General features: G+C 33.3%; 3 protein-coding genes across 19 annotated transcripts in view; all 3 read left to right on the forward strand.

The window, feature by feature from the left end:
* The window catches only part of LOC113660904, a 50,525-nt gene extending 41,861 nt beyond the window's left edge, over positions 1-8,664 (forward strand). For 16 of the 17 annotated variants that reach the window (XM_047804845.1, XM_047804847.1, XM_047804846.1 and 13 more), the window contains 17 exons: positions 121-294; positions 543-575; positions 702-716; positions 1,567-1,728; positions 1,902-2,011; positions 2,180-2,244; positions 2,335-2,471; positions 2,583-2,750; positions 3,444-3,641; positions 3,817-3,981; positions 4,425-4,603; positions 4,696-4,866; positions 5,062-6,423; positions 6,516-6,557; positions 6,721-6,780; positions 6,878-6,941; positions 7,789-8,664. In XM_047804845.1, coding sequence (XP_047660801.1) covers positions 121-294; positions 543-575; positions 702-716; positions 1,567-1,728; positions 1,902-2,011; positions 2,180-2,244; positions 2,335-2,471; positions 2,583-2,750; positions 3,444-3,641; positions 3,817-3,981; positions 4,425-4,603; positions 4,696-4,866; positions 5,062-6,423; positions 6,516-6,557; positions 6,721-6,780; positions 6,878-6,941; positions 7,789-7,850 — 3,167 coding nt within the window. In that variant the 3' untranslated portion in view covers positions 7,851-8,664. The remainder of the gene's footprint in view (positions 1-120; positions 295-542; positions 576-701; positions 717-1,566; positions 1,729-1,901; positions 2,012-2,179; positions 2,245-2,334; positions 2,472-2,582; positions 2,751-3,443; positions 3,642-3,816; positions 3,982-4,424; positions 4,604-4,695; positions 4,867-5,061; positions 6,424-6,515; positions 6,558-6,720; positions 6,781-6,877; positions 6,942-7,788) is intronic. The other variant, XM_047804836.1, reaches the window with a different exon arrangement.
* A 143-nt stretch (positions 8,665-8,807) lies between these two features.
* Positions 8,808-13,561, forward strand: LOC113660910. Its single transcript, XM_047804853.1, has 8 exons — positions 8,808-10,193; positions 10,713-10,760; positions 11,191-11,297; positions 11,723-11,771; positions 11,975-12,084; positions 12,277-12,341; positions 12,691-12,827; positions 13,309-13,561. The coding sequence occupies exons 2-8, from the start codon at positions 10,748-10,750 to the stop codon at positions 13,521-13,523; spliced, it is 696 nt and encodes a 231-aa protein (XP_047660809.1). The 5' UTR covers positions 8,808-10,193; positions 10,713-10,747; the 3' UTR covers positions 13,524-13,561.
* An 812-nt stretch (positions 13,562-14,373) lies between these two features.
* Positions 14,374-18,914, forward strand: LOC125139729 (adhesion G-protein coupled receptor F1-like; the record flags this gene model as incomplete). The annotated part of the gene is made up of 9 exons (XM_047804851.1): positions 14,374-14,533; positions 14,711-14,875; positions 15,275-15,450; positions 15,543-15,713; positions 15,920-17,278; positions 17,371-17,412; positions 17,570-17,629; positions 17,723-17,786; positions 18,422-18,914. Coding segments are annotated over 9 exons (2,259 nt in total), but the record flags the coding sequence as incomplete, so codon positions are not given.
* Positions 18,915-18,920: the final 6 nt, after the last annotated feature.

An 18,920-nucleotide genomic window follows, 5' to 3' on the forward strand; every position in this document is an offset into this window, starting at 1 on the left:
TCCTTAATTAATCTATAAGCATTATTTACAAAAAGACAGAAAAATGAATATTCCTAAATGTTTATAAAAAACATAACCGTAAGAAAACCACACCTTATGATGTTTTATTCTGTTCCACAGTGTGCAATTTGACTGGTACTGAATATCAGTGCAGGTGTGAGGATCAGTATTTCTGGCCGTGTGAAAAGTGCATACTATATGGATCTTGTGGTGACGTCACCAATGTCTCATGTGGCTGCATCAATACTTTACCAAATGATGGACACTTCTGCCAACCAATGAATGAGCTGATGAGTATGTATAATATGTAACATGAATTATAAACATGTATATGTGAGGCACTTTAAATAGTTCATTAACATACTGTATAATGGTTACTTTTAAACAACAAATGTGTAATAACCCACCACTACATGACATGCTCAATATAAAAAAATCAGCACATCTCCAAATAACTGACTCTAAATGCATTAAATTAATTGATGCCAAATTCATCATTTATTCCTTTATTTTTAAAATTGTGCCATGTCTTTTCTTTATAGATAACACTACATGCCCCACTGAGCCACTTCCAGGTAAAACTATGCCAATAACTTCTACATGATGTGCAGAGTCTCACCCATGTTTGTGTACCTTTTAAGTTTTGTTAACATGATACATTTAAATCTAATTTCTTTCACATTTCTAACGTACATGTTCAGCTACAACCACCACAGGTAAAAACACACCTTCATTCTCTCTCTCCATCTTTTCACTATTAATGATATAACACTATAGATTTAAATGAGAAGACCTTTGGGGATTTTATACATACAATGACAGTGTGTCTGCTTGTTTTGATTTGATTAGGCATCTTTGAGTAGATGGTGTTTTTTCTTCTTCTCCTCTTCTTGATGTTTTCAGTTCCAAAGTTAAGACCAGCAGTTTATTTAGAATTACCGTTTGATTTTGTTTAATTCAAGCAGCTGTTTGTTTTTGTTTTGTCAGGGTGTTTGAGACATTCCATTGAGATTGTGTTTTAGAGCTTAATGAGAGGTTAAAGATTTAATTACGTATTACTATTTGACTTGGTTTATTTGTGTAAATAACAATAATAAATAGAAATATTTCAAAGAAATGTAAAAATTGAATGTTGCTTGCATAACAAAAAATGCTGCCTGTATAAGTTTACAATACCCCAGTTTTATAGAAGATAAAAGCTAGTATCATAATTAGGAAACATTGAACAAAAACCCCTGAACAAAAACTGCCACTGATGCAAGGGAGTAAAAATGAAGATGAATTTAAAGACAGGGTAATAGAATTTCATAACTTTCATTACATAACAGAGTTGTATCTAATATTTTGGACATCCAAATAATCACTGTTGGATAAATAGTGATGTGGTGGATGCTACAACATGACCTAATCTAAGCCCTAGCTAGACAAGGCTCTCATTCAAATCTCAACAACAGAGTGAGACCAACAGTGAGACCAACAAAGTACAAAAACTAAAAAACCATTTCATGATTATGCTGAGTAACTGAGTCCTGTATGAGAAAGAAAGCTTTGCTTTGTTCACCTCAGCATCCACGCCTACCTCAGCATCCACACCTACCTCAGCATCCACATCTATCTCAGCATCCACACCTACCTCAGCATCCACACCTACCTCAGCATCCACACCTACCTCAGGATCCACCTCAACTACTACAATTCAAACCAACGTTCCCATAATCACAACTCCAAGTACAATTTAAATCTTTATCTTATACTTTATCAAACCTAATTTTTAATGCAATTTTTTTTAATGTTTTATGTATTTAACTTTGGATATGTACATATTTCACTTTCATTTTTATCATAATTTTATCATCCTCCAAGGTTTTTTTAATTGTCTGTTTTGTTATTTTTTTTAACAGCCAATTATATATTAAGTTTCTCAATGGTAATAAATGAAAATTTTGACTTGTTACTCACTGACACATCCAGTGCAAAATACAAAACATATAAAGCAACAATACAGAATTCAGTAAGTATTACACCATAGAATTATATATATGAATGATTTATATGATATTAATAATAATAGAATCCATGTTATTATTATTCTTAAAAGCAGTAATAATGTTGTGTCAAATATAGCTCCTCTACTCTAATGGAAAGATAATTTTACATTCTGTGCATTTTTTCCTTTCAGATTAATAAAAGTTACAGTACTGTACCTGGCCATCAGGCCAACTCGGCAACAGTGACTAACTTCAGGTGATGCTACTTATTGTTATCTAGAGTTATTATTTAGATCTGTTATATTTTAGAGGTAATGTCTTCAATGATGTCCTGTGTTTTTAACAGGCCTGGCAGTGTGATTACAGACTTTACTATTCAAGCAACAAGTGCTAACCTTGACTTGGTATCAGCAAACCAAAACCTTGCTAGCAGTCTCCGTTCTCAGGGATTTAATGTGAGCGATAATGCGATCAGTCAAAGTGGTAGGTGTTTGTTATCTATATTCAACTTCTACGGTATTAATGTTGTACATGTTTACAAGTATGGAGAGTTCTTGGACAACAAATAGAAATGTACTCGACTCTTTATTTCAGTGAAAGATGGACTATATCAAAGTAATGGCATTATCTATCCTGGGACAAATCTCAAACTCACCTGCAATCCACCTGTGCTTAATGATATACAATGGACCCTGAATGGGGCTCCGATAACCGGATCAAGTAATATCCTTCTACTGAACAATGCCACTTCCAGTAACAGTGGTAAGTTACAAATAAATATACTAAATTAGTATCTGAGTGGTCAGACATAATGTGCACAATGAAGACGAAAAAATAAATAACTTGCAAAGAAATCCACTTATTAATGTCTCAGCACAATATACTGTAGGTCAGCATATAATATAGTGTACTATACATAATACACTAAACATATACTGTACTGTGTAAAGAAATGCTGTTGAGAAATTTTGTTGTTGCCATTTTAATGTATTCATTACAAATACTGTAGAGAAAAAAAAAGGTAACCCAAACAATAGCCTCATGTACAATTTATGTAGCTTCTTGAGGTTTACTTAGGACAGTATTCCATATTATATACAGATTATAATGCTGCATTCCCTGTGTCACGAACGTGAAACAGGTTCAATCCAAATGCTGGTTTATTTATTATTATTTATTAGGCAATATCGAAGACAGGCTTAGTTCTGAGTGAGCTTAAATAGACCGGGTGATTACAAATGGGAAACAGGTGTGCTGAGTTGGTGGTGCAATGAATAGTGGGAAATAGTCCTGATGCTAAAGTGCAGCAAATCCTCTGCAGGCTAGCAGAGGGAGCCCTCATGGCTCTCATAACACACTGACTGTGTTTCATAATTATTACATTTCATATTTTTATATTATTTGCATTCTAGTTATTTTTATATATTATTATTAATTATTTCTCTGCTTTCTCAGGTCTATATGCCTGCAGTACAACAGTAAACTCTCTGCCCTATGTTATCTGGCAAACCATTACAATTCAGCCGTACCCTAATATCGAAGTGAGCACTGACAAAACTTTAGAATGTAAGACTGATACAATTGCACTGAAGTGTTGTGTTCAGGTGGTGTATCAACTGGAATGGGGCACTGCTTGCAGCTCACCTTCAACAGGTGACACACAACTGTTTTTTCTTTTTCTTTTTGTTATATGTGTTATGGAAGGTCATGAATCCAAAACAACTTGATTATTGATTTGTATTTAGTATCACTTCACCATTTTAAATATGGTGTTTAACTGAATGATTATTTGCCTGATTTTTTTTTACCATTTAATTGTATTGCACAGACCCAACAACAGGCTGCATATTCTGTAACTATACAGTTAACCAACAGCAGTGTAGGACTAATGGCCAAATCGTACAAGTCTCATGCCAACTCAAAACTCCCATCAATGGAATTACAAATCCATCTTACAACCTAAAAAGCATTACACTAAATATAATAAACAAACGTGAGTAATCATTTATTTTTATTTACATTTCTTTCCCCGGCACCTCATGTAGTATAAAATAAAAATTTAAAACAGCAAAATAATTCTTATTACTTTTACAAATCATTAATATCTTTGTGACGTCCATTTTCTGATCAAATGTTCATTATAAATATAATGCAATACAAAATGTTTTACAATATTATTAAATAATATGTACAAAAAATATATTATAAATACATTTTCTTGGCATGGAGAAATATTGATCTACAAGGTTACATATTATATCTAGAGGAATGCATTATTATTATTATTATTATTATTATTATTATTATTATTATTATTATTATTATTATTATTATTATTATTGGTGGTGGTGGTGGTAGTAGTAGTAGTAGTAGTAGTAGTAGTAGTAGTAGTAATAGTAGTAGTATAATAATCTATTTTTCATTTTCTTTCTTTAGAATTTGACTGCTTTGATTCTGTATTTGGAGCTGGAAATCAGGGAGAAAAACACAACGGAGACTGTGCTGAAAACATGGATGGCTATCAAGTAGCTCAGTGTAATGCATCAAACCTCTGGAACACCATAGAAGACCACTGCGTCCTGCTCATTTTTGTCATTTTAAAAGAAGAAGCTAAGGCAATTGGATTTTGTTCTTACTTCCATGATGGATAATCTTGATAGTGATTTCTGTTTCCTGCTTAATAATATTTTGTGTTTTCTTTCTGTAGACTGTACCCTTGGAAAACATCCCACAGTTTATGTTTAACATCAGCAGTAATGCTACATCAGAGATTAAAAACATTGTTGACTCTCCAGATACCATACTAACACTTGTAGAAACACTGACAACCATTTCCAGTCGCTGTCAAGCAATTTCAGTCAATCAACCAGTTATGACAGTAAGTCATTTTTAGAGCATATGATTGGCTTGTTTTGATTGCAAAAGTGTTTCATACTATGCAGCAATTTTACATTTACTGTACATCTCCTGTTGGAACTTCAGTTGTATTTTTTATGATTAGATATTTCTACTGTATACTATTTGGACCAGATATGCTATATTTAACATATTTTACCTTTTTTTTTTTTGCAAGAATTTCCTAAAAATAACTGATGTCATTGGATCAGAAGGTGCAAAAAATACATGGGCGATTTTAAACAAGAACAGTACAACAATGAATGCCAGTTCTGTACTTCTGAACTCCACTGAAAGCATTGCACGCAGACTTTTGGATGAAAACGCCAATATAACAACAAACTTCTCTTCTTTTAATAAACTGACATTTTCTTCCATTAACATCTCCTTTTCTGGAACATTTGGAAAAAATTCAACTACCCAAATAAATATTCCCATGACTAAGGCCAAGACGTCCCTCACAGTCATAATATCTTCAGTTTTTAACAACATCTTACCTGTTCGAAATCTGACCAACAACAACAGCAGTCAGACTGGCACCAAGATCAATGGAGATGTAGCTATGATTGAGACAAACTCAACAATTAACAACATCTCTCTCTCTTTTGATGTCATAAATACTACATTGGGAAAACCTCAGTGTGTCTTCTGGAACTTTAGTCTTCTGAATGGTGTTGGTGGATGGGACTCGACTGGATGTCAGTTAAATCTACTTGGGAATGAAAGTAAAAGATACACATGTGAGTGCAATCACACAACCTCTTTTTCAATCCTGATGTCACCATTTACGCTGGATAAAGTCCAAGCCATAATCTTAGACTATATAACCTACATTGGTGTTGGCATTTCAATGGGCAGCTTGGTTTTGTGCCTCATCATTGAAATCATCATATGGAAATCAGTGACACGAAATGACACATCCTACATGCGCCATGTCGCCATAGTCAACATCGCAGTCTCCCTCCTGATTGCGAACATTTGCTTCATCATTGGAGCAGCTGTTGTTAATCAAGAGGGTCCCTGCAGTACAGCGACGTTCTTCATGCACTTCTTTTATCTTGCCCTTTTCTTCTGGATGTTTCTATCAGCACTTTTGCTCCTCTACCGCACCCTCATGGTCTTTTCCAGAATGACCAGAGGAGCAATGATGGCCATAGGCTTCACTGTCGGCTATGGAGCCCCGTTAATCATAGCTGTCATTACTGTGGCATCTACAGCTGGAGGCAAAGGATACATTCAACAAGGTTACAATTGTTGGCTGAACTGGAATAAAACAAAGGCTCTCCTGGCATTTGTGATTCCTGCTCTGACGATTGTAGCTATAAACCTCCTGGTGCTTATTGTGGTTCTGTTTAAGATGTTGAGGAGAGGAGTTAATGCTTCCACTCAGCCAGATGAGAAACATCCCCTAGTGGTCATTGCTAGATGTGTGGCGATTTTAACACCTCTCTTTGGTCTAACGTGGGGATTCGGCATTGGGACCTTGGTGTCACCAAACTTTGGGATTCATGTGGTGTTTGCATTCCTTAATTCACTTCAGGTACTATTTCACGATTTCTCAAATTTGAATCATTCTATATAATGTCATATTTATTATATTAAATGTTAAAAAATATTTCCGTCTCTTTGAAGGGTTTCTTTATTTTGGTATTTGGAACATTACTGGATAGTAAGGTATGATTACTCTAAAGTCATTACACACTCTTCAATTCAATCAAAGAAACAAACAGACAAATATTTCTTTGATATTGCACATACTTTTGAACATTTGTAAGTCACTCTGGATAAGGGCATCTGCCTAATGCTATAAATGTAAACAAATGTTTTGTGGTTGCAGGTCCGAGAAGCATTGGCAGGAAAGTTTTTACTGAGGAACCTAAGTTCTGGCCAGACTAGGGTAAATATAGTTTATATTACATATGCAAGTTCTTTAGAAAATAAAAATGACTTTACTGCAGTAATTAAAGTTGATGACAAATGTGTCTGGATTACAGAGTACGACTGCAGGACCATCATCCTCAAGTGGATTTCCTTTCTTTCAAAGACTACGGCAGAGAAGTATGTAACTAAACTGAAAATTCACATGCACAAATTAAATCTTTTCACTTCATATTTGACTATATTTTAACATTCACACACTAAACTCTCTTTTAAAGTTTGTATTAAAACAAGTAATATTTTAAATGTATAGTTTTTAAAATAAACCAATTTTGATTGTGGAACATTTCAGATTTGATCTGTTCAGCATGTTGAATGATATCCAGAAACATGTATTTATTCATCGTTCTTGCTGAAAGCTGTGGCATATTCATGTGTGACATTTCTAAAATTGCATTTGGCATAAGTGTACAACATTCCTGTTGATTCCAACCCAGTGCTATGACACTATGACACTTCAGAATGACTAATTGTGTTGTATGGCTGTTTAACATGGACAGCAGTTTTTTTAATAAAATAAAAGCCATACTGTAGGCAATGCATGCTTTTCTTTAATTAGGAAAATTGTAAGAATAATTGAATAAAAATTGTCAACTTTGATGATTTTACTCCAGGAATTAGTGTGAGTTTAAACTGACACGATTTGATTAAAGGCTGAAATATAGTAGTGGTTAACTGCTGATTAAATAGTGTCTAATGGTGTCTGCCAAAATGCTGCAAATATAGGAATATTATTGCATTTTAAACCTTGCTCACTGTGCATGATTTGTACTGAACTGGCTATGTTCCTTGTCCTCACCTCTATTTAATTTACAACATCATAGTTTTAATAATCTTTTCAGTCCTGTTCTTTTGATATTGCACTTAATACATTTATTTAATTTTGGTTTTGTTACATGAGCTTTATCATGCATAAAGAAAGTTGCAATTACCTCATTTGTGAATATATATATTTTTTCTTTTTCAGGTGTTTATAATATATCGAGTGGCAGCAATATGTCTTCAAGCAACTCAGATACAGCTAATTGACATCTAAACTAAAAACCCATGTTATAAGGATCTGTTTAACTGCAAACATCAAACACAATACAGTCTGCCTCACATAAGTCTAGTGCTTCTTATTACTATTTCTGAAATTTATTCTGCAATGAACTTGTTTATCAGCTAGGTACAAATATATTTCCATAATTTTAACACCCACAAGGATAGACAGAAAACTTCAAAACATACAGTTTTTCCACATATGTCAAAAGTCTCATTTTTAAACTTCATTATTTGATTTTTTTAACCCAAAAATTATCTGATATTTTCTTCCTTATTCCCAAAAATATATGCTCTCGTTCCACTGTTGCTCTACAAAATGCTTTGTCCTTATTTCATATTTTACGTACATTATATTGACTGATATTTACCTTGATTCATCACATACTACAATTATACTAATTTACTAATATTTTGCATTTTAGCAATAATGCAATTTTGGGGTCCGACAAACAGGCTGGTCTTATACAGATATGTGCAATTTGTTAATGCTTAAACTAATTTTAAGAGTCAAAGGGAAACAACTTTAAAGTCAATTGCCATCATTATATCATCCTTTATACACAATTTGTTTTACTACATTCTGTCATGGCCAACTCTAAGGATCCCTCATCGTCTCACATGGACTTCAACAACCGAAGCATAATTTTTTTGTTTTAGCTTTTGTGTCTTGGATTGCATTTTGGTTGCATGTCTTTATTCTTAACTGGACATTGTCTGTTTAATAACTTGTCAAGTTTGGATGTAGGGCTGGATTTTGTCACTGGTGTAAGATTTAAATAAATACTTCTCAACAAATTAATTACTATTTACATTAGTTTTAATCAACCTAGATTTGGTTCAGCTTTACACACTAAGCATCTCACACACATTAAGTAAGTGTTCCTTATTTTAATGTAAATATTAATTACCTACCCTAATAATAAAATAATGTTCCTGCTCCACAACTTTACTGCTAACGAACTTTGAAAGCCCAATTATCGTATATTGATATAATCAGCCCCTTTGAATATTTACTGATTTGTCAAACTAAAACTTTTAGACACTATCAAAGTACAATATCTGAAGTACAAGATTGTACTTCAGATACTTCAGACTTTTTTAAAGATATAAAATTGCATACATTTTAAAAATTGATTCAGTTAAATACTGTATATTTGGTTTGCTTGTTGAACCTCACAGTCTAAACACATCAGCAATGATATTTAGAGATGAGTTCAGACTTTGTGCTAGCCAGAGGTGGGAGTAAGTCACACATGTGCAAGTCACAAGTAAGACTCAAGTCATGAATGTCAAGTCAAAGTCAAGTCGAGTCTTTTTTTAATATTTGTCAAGCAAGTCTCAAATTTGCGACTTAAGTCTGACTCGAGTCCCCCATCTCTGGTGCTGGCCAATCAAGTTTCACACGAATCCTAGGAAACCATGTTTTTATTGATTTTAAATTGCCTAACAGGATATATTCATGTAAGTATCATTGAGATGCAAGACACAAGTGTATATCAAGTGTACCACATCATATCAAGTGTACAAGTGTACCTCATCATATCTGCATAGCAGGTGTCAGGGAATAGACAGGCAACATCATATAAGTATAATCCAGGACAATGAAACCAGAAAACAGAAAACTAGAATAATGCAAATAATAAAGAAACAATAAATATTTATTTAAAGCTCAGGCTCAAATAGTTTTGATTGCAAAAAAAGATTTTTGCCTATTTCAAAAGACCGAAAAAGGCAAAAGGCTTCAACTTGAGACACAGAACCAGGGACTTTTTAGGACTTACACTAAGGCACTATTCAGCAAAGAACTGAAAACAAGTAAGAACATTCATGACATACGAGATACCTAATAAAACAATGACCAGACAGGGGTGAGGTCAATAACCAAAAGCAATTCAGTAATGACTGTAGAAGTAATTATAAACACATGGCACAGTACAACTAAAATGGAGATATGATGTGCATCGAAAGCTGCAGCATGTGCTGGGAATCTGTGACAGTCAGGTTTTGGCCTTCAAGTGAATGATAATCTTAATGTTACAGCATGCATTCATGAATATTATGATCTGGTGTCCACGTAGTTTATGCCATATAACGTAGCGACACCTACAACCAACCTCGCTTTAACCATCCATTTGTCTTGAAACAAGGAAATAAGTCATTGCAGTAAATGCTGAGATCTGAAACAGGTCTGGCTAGTATGCCATTCTTTGATTCTAAGACATCTGGAAGGTCAGGTATCAGAGAAATCTGAGCGGAGTCTAAAGCTCAGACCTTTCTAGCTCTCTTCTTTATGTTTAATGAGAAAATCGTGGGCTGGATAGAGCCAAGGTAAGATAAATCATGTGTTTACATTTGTATTCAATGATCAATCAGCATTATCAATAAAGGGCAGGAACAAGTTTCTTCTGTAGTTCTAGGTTTGTGCTTCTATAGTAGTTGGTTTTCTCAAACTAGATACATATATATTTATGTGTGTGTGTGTGTGTGTGTGTGTGTGTGTGTGTGTGTGTGTGTGTGTGTGTGTGTGTGTGTGTGTGTGTGTAAATTTTATTTATTACCTACAAGTGTTTTTTTTTTTTGAGTGAAATGAGGAACTGCAGTAGCTGTGAAATGCCATACTATGTAATCTGGAACTACAACAATCGTTATAATGATAGTTATTGGCACCTGTTTTAGCATGCCATGACAGGATGACTCTTAGTGGATGCATCTATATTTGTAATTTTTATTTGTTTAATCTGAAAAGTTTTTATTATTACTGTTTAGGTTAATTTTTACTGAATTAAGATTTTACTATTTCCTGGTGAGTTATGAATGTGCTAAATAACTCTTGTATTTTATATGTAGAAACGACAAGGTGATACCAGCTGTAGTCCAAAATTATGGCTAATAAAGGTACGTTTAAATTGTCTCATTAATTAAGCAAGCAAAACAAACAAACAAGAAAAAAAAACACATTACATTTTGTGCTAAAAAGTTGCACCACTGACCTTGATTAAAGATGTACAGCTGACAAATCTGCAGCAAATATGTAAAACAAGGATCAGATAGTGGTATTCAGATGGAACAAATGCATTTTTTATTAAAATAAAACAGAAACTAAACAAAGTAGAACAAGGATTATCTGTAGAGCTAACAAAACAAGAAAAGAGCAATGTCACATGACCAGTAATACACAATTATAGAGTCATGTGATTTGTATCACTGCTGGGAAATGAAACAAAATACCAAGCCACCACTGCTGTAACTTCTTTGCATTGAGCTGGTGTTTCCAGCAGATCCGATCGTTTTTGCAGTTTTTTCATTTTTTTCATTTACTTTACAGGGAAAATATTAAAATATGATTTGCCAGTATTTGCTGCCATCCTGCTGATTCATCTGCAAGTGGTGAACTTACAATTGCTTAATGGGATTTCTGACATAATTGTAGAGGTAAAATAAAAATAACTTTTTTAATTTAATTGCTTGTTAGGCACAAACATAATTAAAGATTAATGGTAGATTTTTTTTATTTTATTTATTTATTTATTTATTTTTACCTCTGAGGGTATGTATACTTACAGGCACATCCACCTTAAGGTTTGATGTGTTGTACATTCTGAGATGCTTTTCTGCTCACCACTTTTCTAAAGAGTGATTTTTTGAGTTACAATTCTCTGTAAACTCTAGAGGTTGTTATGTGTAAAAATCCCAGTTTTGGAAATACTAAAACCACAATCACAGTAACAGAGATCACACTTTTTCCTCTTCCTATATAATCTATATAACCTCAAAGGTAATTAAAAGTTTCTACCTGTTATTATATAGTAATTATTATTCAACATTTTCTAAGTAATACATTTTTAAAAAAAATTCAGGTTAGCTTACCAGAAGAACAAATGCCTCACCTAAGGAAAATACGAGAAGGTAAACAATAATTTAGATGAGATTTTTATGTTTAAATCCAATCTTTATATTATAACTGTATAACTGTATATTATAAAATGTATTTACTGTGTAATTTTATTTACCTTTATTCTAAGTCATCTTCCATGGCTTGAAGGTTTGAATTGAATACAATGGTCAATTTATATTATTTTTAATTTTTCATTATTGTTGTTTATTTCAAGGGACCCGTGTACTAAGCCTCTCATTGAAACTAACTCAGACCTTTGACTTTGACCTCAACAATAAAGATAGTGACAAATATATAACATATAAAAATACAATTCAGAGTTCAGTAAGTATTGCACAGTATGTAATATTTCATGATTTTATCCATATTATTATTATTATTATTATTATTATTATTATTATTATTATTATTATTATTATTATTATTATTATTATTATTATTATTTTGTAGTAGTAGTTATTGATTTGTATACAGTTCTTCACATTAAACTATAGGACAATCATTTTGTACCCTCAGATTGAACGAAGCTACAAAAATGTACTTGGCTATCAGCTCAACTCTGCATCAGTGACTGGTTTCAGGTAAAATATTTATTGTAAACTAAGTTAATTGTGCTTCAGATCTGTTCAGCATACATAGTTCTGATAAAAAATTAATTTAATTAACAAAACATTGTTTTAATTAACATATGTTGACATACTGATGAATTATTTAAAAGATCAATAAATTCATTATTCATTTGTAGTAGTAGTAGTAATCAAATTAAGTCTTCTTCTTCTTCTTCTTCTTCTTCTTCTTCTTCTTCTTCTTCTTCTTCTTCTTCTTCTTCTTCTTCTTCCAGCATCAGATGAATCCAATTTATAATCAAAATTTTTCTTCATCTGTAATTGCAAATTTCAGCATTTTTTTGTGTGTGTGTGTTTTAAACAGACCTGGAAGTGTGATTGCAGACTTCACTATTACCTCAACAACAAACAACATTGATTTGGTTTCAGCAAACCAACAGCTTGCTGCCAATCTCATTAATAGTGGATTCAGTGTATCTAGTGATTTTCTCAGTCAAAGTGGTGAGTGGACTTCTTCTTCTTCTTCTTCTTCTTCTTCTTCTTCTTCTTCTTCTTCTTCTTCTTCTTCTTCTTCTTATTATTATTATTATTATTATTATTATTATTATCTGCCACTGTTGGACCCTCACTGTGCTTTATCAAAGCTGCCCCTGCACTCTGACCAAAATGTCCTCAGTTAGGATATGCTAAGTAAAGAATTCTGCTGTAATGTATGGCAATAATAAAGGCTTCTATGCCCCAATTTCATTCATTGATTACTAATGAAACTACTTATCCAAGGAGCATAAAGAACAGTAGATTATTTATCTTACCATTTACTACTATAACAATTCATCATTCTTTAAACCAGTTTAATTAGTAGCTATTTACAGCACATCGTTATTTGTTAACTATAGTCATTTAGATCTACTTTTAACCATATCTGCCGTGTTAATTCTATACATTAAAAAACACCTGAGATATACATGATTCTTTGTTTCAGTGAAAGGAGAACTAATTAACATCAAAGAAAACATATATCCTGGGACAGATCTCAAACTGACATGTAATCCTCCAGAGACAAATGGTATAAAATGGACAATGAACGGAATTCAGTTACAGCAGTCAGACAAGTATGTGATTAATAATGCTGAACTCACTGTGAAGAATGCCGGTCCCACTGACAGTGGTAAGTCTGAAGGATTTCTGTTAAATTAACATCTTACAATGATCAGATTATTTCCTTAACTTTTCTTTTAAAATACTTCTACTACTACTACTACAACGACTACTACTACTACTACTACTACTACTACTACTACTACTACTACTACAACTACTACTACTACTATTACTACTACTTCTCCTTCTTCTTCTTCTTCTTCTTCTTCTTCTTCTTCTTATTATTATTATTATTATTATTATTATTATTATTATTATTATACACTGCTCAGACAAGATCCTTCGGGCAATTACTGTAGTGAATAATAAGTTTCAGCTTCAAAAGTAAAATTTAAGATTGAGTTATTTATCTCTAATATTTATTCCTAATGAGCAAGCCTGAGGTGACGGTGGTGAGGAAATCCTCCCTGACATGATATGAGGAAGAAACAGAACCAGACAGAGCGAACCTCATCCTCATTTGGGTGACACTGAACAGGAAGTAATTTAAATGTAAATAATGTCCTTTCTACAACAATTTATAGTCAAGTGGAACTGTGCAACCAAGAGCTCCTGAGGAACTAATCAGTCAGTGTTATTTCTGAGTGCATTACAGACTTTCTGTAACACTATTGACTTAGATCAAGCAAATAAGGATTCAGCAAAGAGGATTGCTGAAACTACTAAAATTAAGTTGAGAATTGTACAACACATTATTATGTTTGTTACTGTGCAATGCATTAATATGTACTGTTATGTGGAAACAAGGCTAATCTAGCCACAAGAGTTGCAAGCCAGTGACTTCTGTGCTGGTCCCAAGCCTGGAAAAATAGCGAGGGTTGCGTCAGGAAGTGCAGTCGGAGTAAAACGCACCAAATTTAAACACGCATCAGTGGGAATTCCATAATGGATTGGTCGTGGCTCCATTACAATTCAGCCGTACCCTAATATCGAAGTGAGCACTGACAAAACTTTAGAATGTAAGACTGATACAATTCCACTGAAGTGTTGTATTCAGGTGGTGTATCAAGTGGAATGGGGCACAGCTTGCAGCTCACCTTCAACAGGTTACACACAACTGTTTTTTTTTTCTTTTTATTTATGTTATATGTGTTATGGAAGGTCATGAATCCAAAAACTTGATTATTGATTTGTATTTGGTATGACTTAACCATTTTATATATGGTGTTTAACTGAATGATTATTTGCCTGATTTTTTTTTACCATTTAATTGTATTGCACAGACCCAACAACAGGCTGCATATTCTGTAACTATACAGTTAACCAACAGCAGTGTAAGACTAATGACCAAATCGTACAAGTCTCATGCCAACTCAAAACTCCCATCAATGGAATTACAAATCCATCTTACAACTCAAAAAGCATTACACTAAATATAATAAACAAACGTGAGTAATCATTTATTTTTATTTACATTTCTTTCCCCGGCACCTCATGTAGTATAAAAATAAAAATTAAAAACCGCAAAATAATTCTTATTACTTTTACAAATCATTAATATCTGTAACGGCTATTTTGTGACGTTTTTTTTTTCTGATCGAATGTTCATTATAAATATAATGCAATACAAAATGTTTTACAATATTATGTACAACAAATATATTATAAATGCATTTTCTTGCCATGGAGAAATATTGATCTACATGGTTACATATTATATCTAGAGGAATGCATTATTATTATTATTATTATTATTATTATTATTATTATTATTAGTAGTAGTAGTAGTAGTAGTAGTAGTAGTAGTAGTAGTATTATAATAATATATTTTTCATTTCTTTCTTTAGAATTTGACTGCTTTGATTCTGTATTTGGAGCTGGAATTCAGGGAGACACACACAACGGAGACTGTGCTGAAAACATGGATGGCTATCAAGTAGCTCAGTGTAATGCAAACCTCTGGAACACCATAGAAGACCACTGTGTCTTGCTTATTTTTGTCATTTTAAAAGAAGAAGCTAAGGCAATTGGATTTTGTTCTTACTTCCATCATGGATAATCTTGATAGTGATTTCTGTTTCCTGCTTAATAATATTTTGTGTTTTCTTTCTATAGACTGTACCCTTGGAAAACATCCCACAGTTTATGTTCAACATCAGCAGTAATGCTACATCAGAGATTAAAAACATTGTTGACTCTCCAGATACCATATTAACACTTGTAGAAACACTGACAACCATTTCCAGTCGCTGTCAAGCAATTTCAGTCAATCAACCAGTTATGACAGTAAGTCATTTTTAGAGCATATGATTGGCTTGTTTTGACTGCAAAAGTGTTTCATACTATGCAGCAATTTTACATTTACATCTCCTGTTGGAACCTCAAGTTGTATACAACCTTCAAGTTGTATTTTTTTATGATTAGATATTTCTACTGTTATACTATATGGAGCAGATATGCTATATTTAACATGTTTTACTTTTTTTTGCAAGAATTTCCTAAAAATAACTGATGTCATTGGATCAGAAGGTGCAATAAATACATGGGTGATTTTAAACAAGAACAGTACAACAACGAATGCCAGTTCTGTACTTCTGAACTCCACTGAAAGCATTGCACGCAGACTTTTGGATGAAAACGCCAATATAACAACAAACTTCTCTTCTTTTAATAAACTGACATTTTCTTCCATTAACATCTCCTTTTCTGGAACATTTGGGAAAAAATCAACTACCCAAATAAATATTCCCATGACTAAGACCAAGACGTCTCTCACAGTCATAATATCTTCAGTTTTTAACAACATCTTACCTGTTCGAAATCTGACCTATAACAGCGGTCAGACTGGCACCATGATCAATGGAGACGTAGCTATGATTGAGACAAACTCATTAATTAACAACATCTCTCTCTCTTTTGATGTCATAAATAAAGCCTTGGGAAACCCTCAGTGTGTCTTCTGGAACTTTAATCTTCTGAATGGTGTTGGTGGATGGGATTCGACTGGATGTCAGTTAAATCTACTTGGGAATGAAACTAAAAGATACACATGTGAGTGCAATCACACCACCTCTTTTTCAATCCTGATGTCACCATTTATGCTGGATAAAGTCCAAGCCATAATCTTAGACTATATAACCTACATTGGTGTTGGCATTTCAATGGGCAGCTTGGTTTTGTGCCTCATCATTGAAATCATCATATGGAAATCAGTGACACGAAATGACACATCCTACATGCGCCATGTCACCATAGTCAACATCGCTGTCTCCCTCCTGATTGCGAACATTTGCGTCATCATTGGAGCAGCTGTTGTTAAACAAGAGGGTCCCTGCAGTACAGCGACGTTCTTCATGCACTTCTTTTATCTTGCCCTTTTCTTCTGGATGTTGTTGTCAGCACTTTTGCTCCTCTACCGCACCCTCATGGTCTTTTCCAGAATGACCAGAGGAGCAATGATGGCCATAGGCTTCACTGTCGGCTATGGAGCCCCGTTAATCATAGCTGTCATTACTGTGGCATCTACAGCTGGAGGCAAAGGATACATTCAACAAGGTTACAATTGTTGGCTGAACTGGAATAAAACAAAGGCTCTCCTGGCATTTGTGATTCCTGCTCTGACGATTGTAGCTATAAACCTGCTGGTGCTTATTGCAGTTCTGTTTAAGATGTTGAGGAGAGGAGGTAATGCTTCCACTCAGCCAGATGAGAAACATCCCCTAGTGGTCATTGCTAGATGTGTGGCGAGTTTAACACCTCTCTTTGGTCTAACGTGGGGATTCGGCATTGGGACCTTGGTGTCACGGAACTTTGGGATTCATGTAGTGTTCGCATTCCTTAATTCACTTCAGGTACTATTTCACTATTTCTCAAATTTGAATCATTCTATATAATGTCATATTTATTATAGTAAATGTTAAAAAATATTCCCATCTCTTTGAAGGGTTTCTTTATTTTGGTATTTGGAACATTACTGGATAGTAAGGTATGATTACTCTAAAGTCATTACACACTCTTCAATTCAAACAAACAGACATAAATAATACTTTGATATTACACATACTTTTGGACATTTGTAAGTCACTCTGGATAAGGGCATCTGCCTAATGCTGTAAATGTAAACAAATGTTTTGTGGTTGCAGGTCCGAGAAGCATTTGCAGGAAAGTTTTTACAGAGGAACCTAAGTTCTGGCCAGACTAGGGTAAATATAGTTTATATTACATATGCAAGTTCTTTAAAAAATAAAAATGACTTTACTGTAGTAATTAATATGACAAATGTGTCTGGATTACAGAGTACGACTGCAGGACCATCATCCTCAAGTGGATTTCCTTTCTTTCAAAGACTACGGCAGAGAAGTATGAAACTAAACTGAAAATTAACATGCACAAATTAAATCTTTTCACTTCATATTTGACTATATTTTATTATAACATTCACACACTAAACTTAAACTCTCTTTTAAAGTTTGTATTAAAACAAGTAATAGTATAAATGAACAGTTTTCAAAATAAATCAATTTTGAGTGTAGAACATTTCAGATTTGATCTGTTCAGCATGATAAATCTGTTGGATTTGTAATTTTAAATAAATCTGTAATTTTTTAAAATAGAATAAAGGCCATACTGTAGGCAATGCATGCTTTTCTTTAATTAAGAAAATTGTAAGAATAATTGAATAAAAATGGTTAACTTTGATGATTTTACTCAAGGAATCAGTGTAAATTTAAACTGACTCGAATTTTACTATAGGCTGAAATATAGTAGCAATTAACTGCTGTTTAAATGTGTCTGCCAAAATGCTGTAAATATAGGAAAATTATTGTTTTTTCAACCCTGTGCATCATTTGAACTGAACTGGTCTTTTTAGTCCTGTTCTTTTGATATTGCACATAATATAATTTTGGTTTTGTTACATGAGCTTTATCATGCATCCTGCAAGAACATTGCAATGTCCTCAATTGCATTGGCAATAATATATATTTTTTTTTCAGATGTTTATAATATATCAAGTGGCAGCAGTATGTCTTCAAGCAACTCAGATACATCTATTTGACACCTATATCTATATTGTCACATAACTACTACTATTATAGTAATCTACTCAAATTTAGCATTTTAGCAATAATGCAATTTTGGGGTCCAATAAACAGGCTGGTCTTATACAGATACAGTATATGCAATTTGTTAATGGTTAAATTAATTTTAAGAGTCAAAGGGAAACAAATGTTGCTGCTGAAAAAGTGAATTGAAGTCAATTGCCATCATTATATCACCCTTTATACACATTCTGTCACGGCCACTTCTAAGGATCCTCCATCGTCTCACATGGACCTCTACAACCGAAGCATACTTTTTTTGTTTTAGCTTTTGTGTCTTGGATTGCATTTTGGTTGCATGTCTTTCTTCTTGACATGCAACTTGACATTGGACTTTGTCTGTTTAATAACCTGTAAAGTTTGGATGTAGGATTTTGTCATTGGTGTAAGATTT

The sequence above is a fragment of the Tachysurus fulvidraco genome, chromosome 20 (assembly GCF_022655615.1).
Source record: "Tachysurus fulvidraco isolate hzauxx_2018 chromosome 20, HZAU_PFXX_2.0, whole genome shotgun sequence".
Lineage (NCBI taxonomy): Eukaryota > Metazoa > Chordata > Actinopteri > Siluriformes > Bagridae > Tachysurus > Tachysurus fulvidraco.

Excerpts from the sequence above, each read along its gene's own strand:
- LOC113660910 (XM_047804853.1), top strand. Across the intron at positions 12,342-12,690 it reads GCATCAGTGACTGGTTTCAG|ACCTGGAAGTGTGATTGCAG; the intron begins GTAAAATATTTA and ends TGTTTTAAACAG. Across the intron at positions 12,828-13,308 it reads TGATTTTCTCAGTCAAAGTG|TGAAAGGAGAACTAATTAAC; the intron begins GTGAGTGGACTT and ends TCTTTGTTTCAG.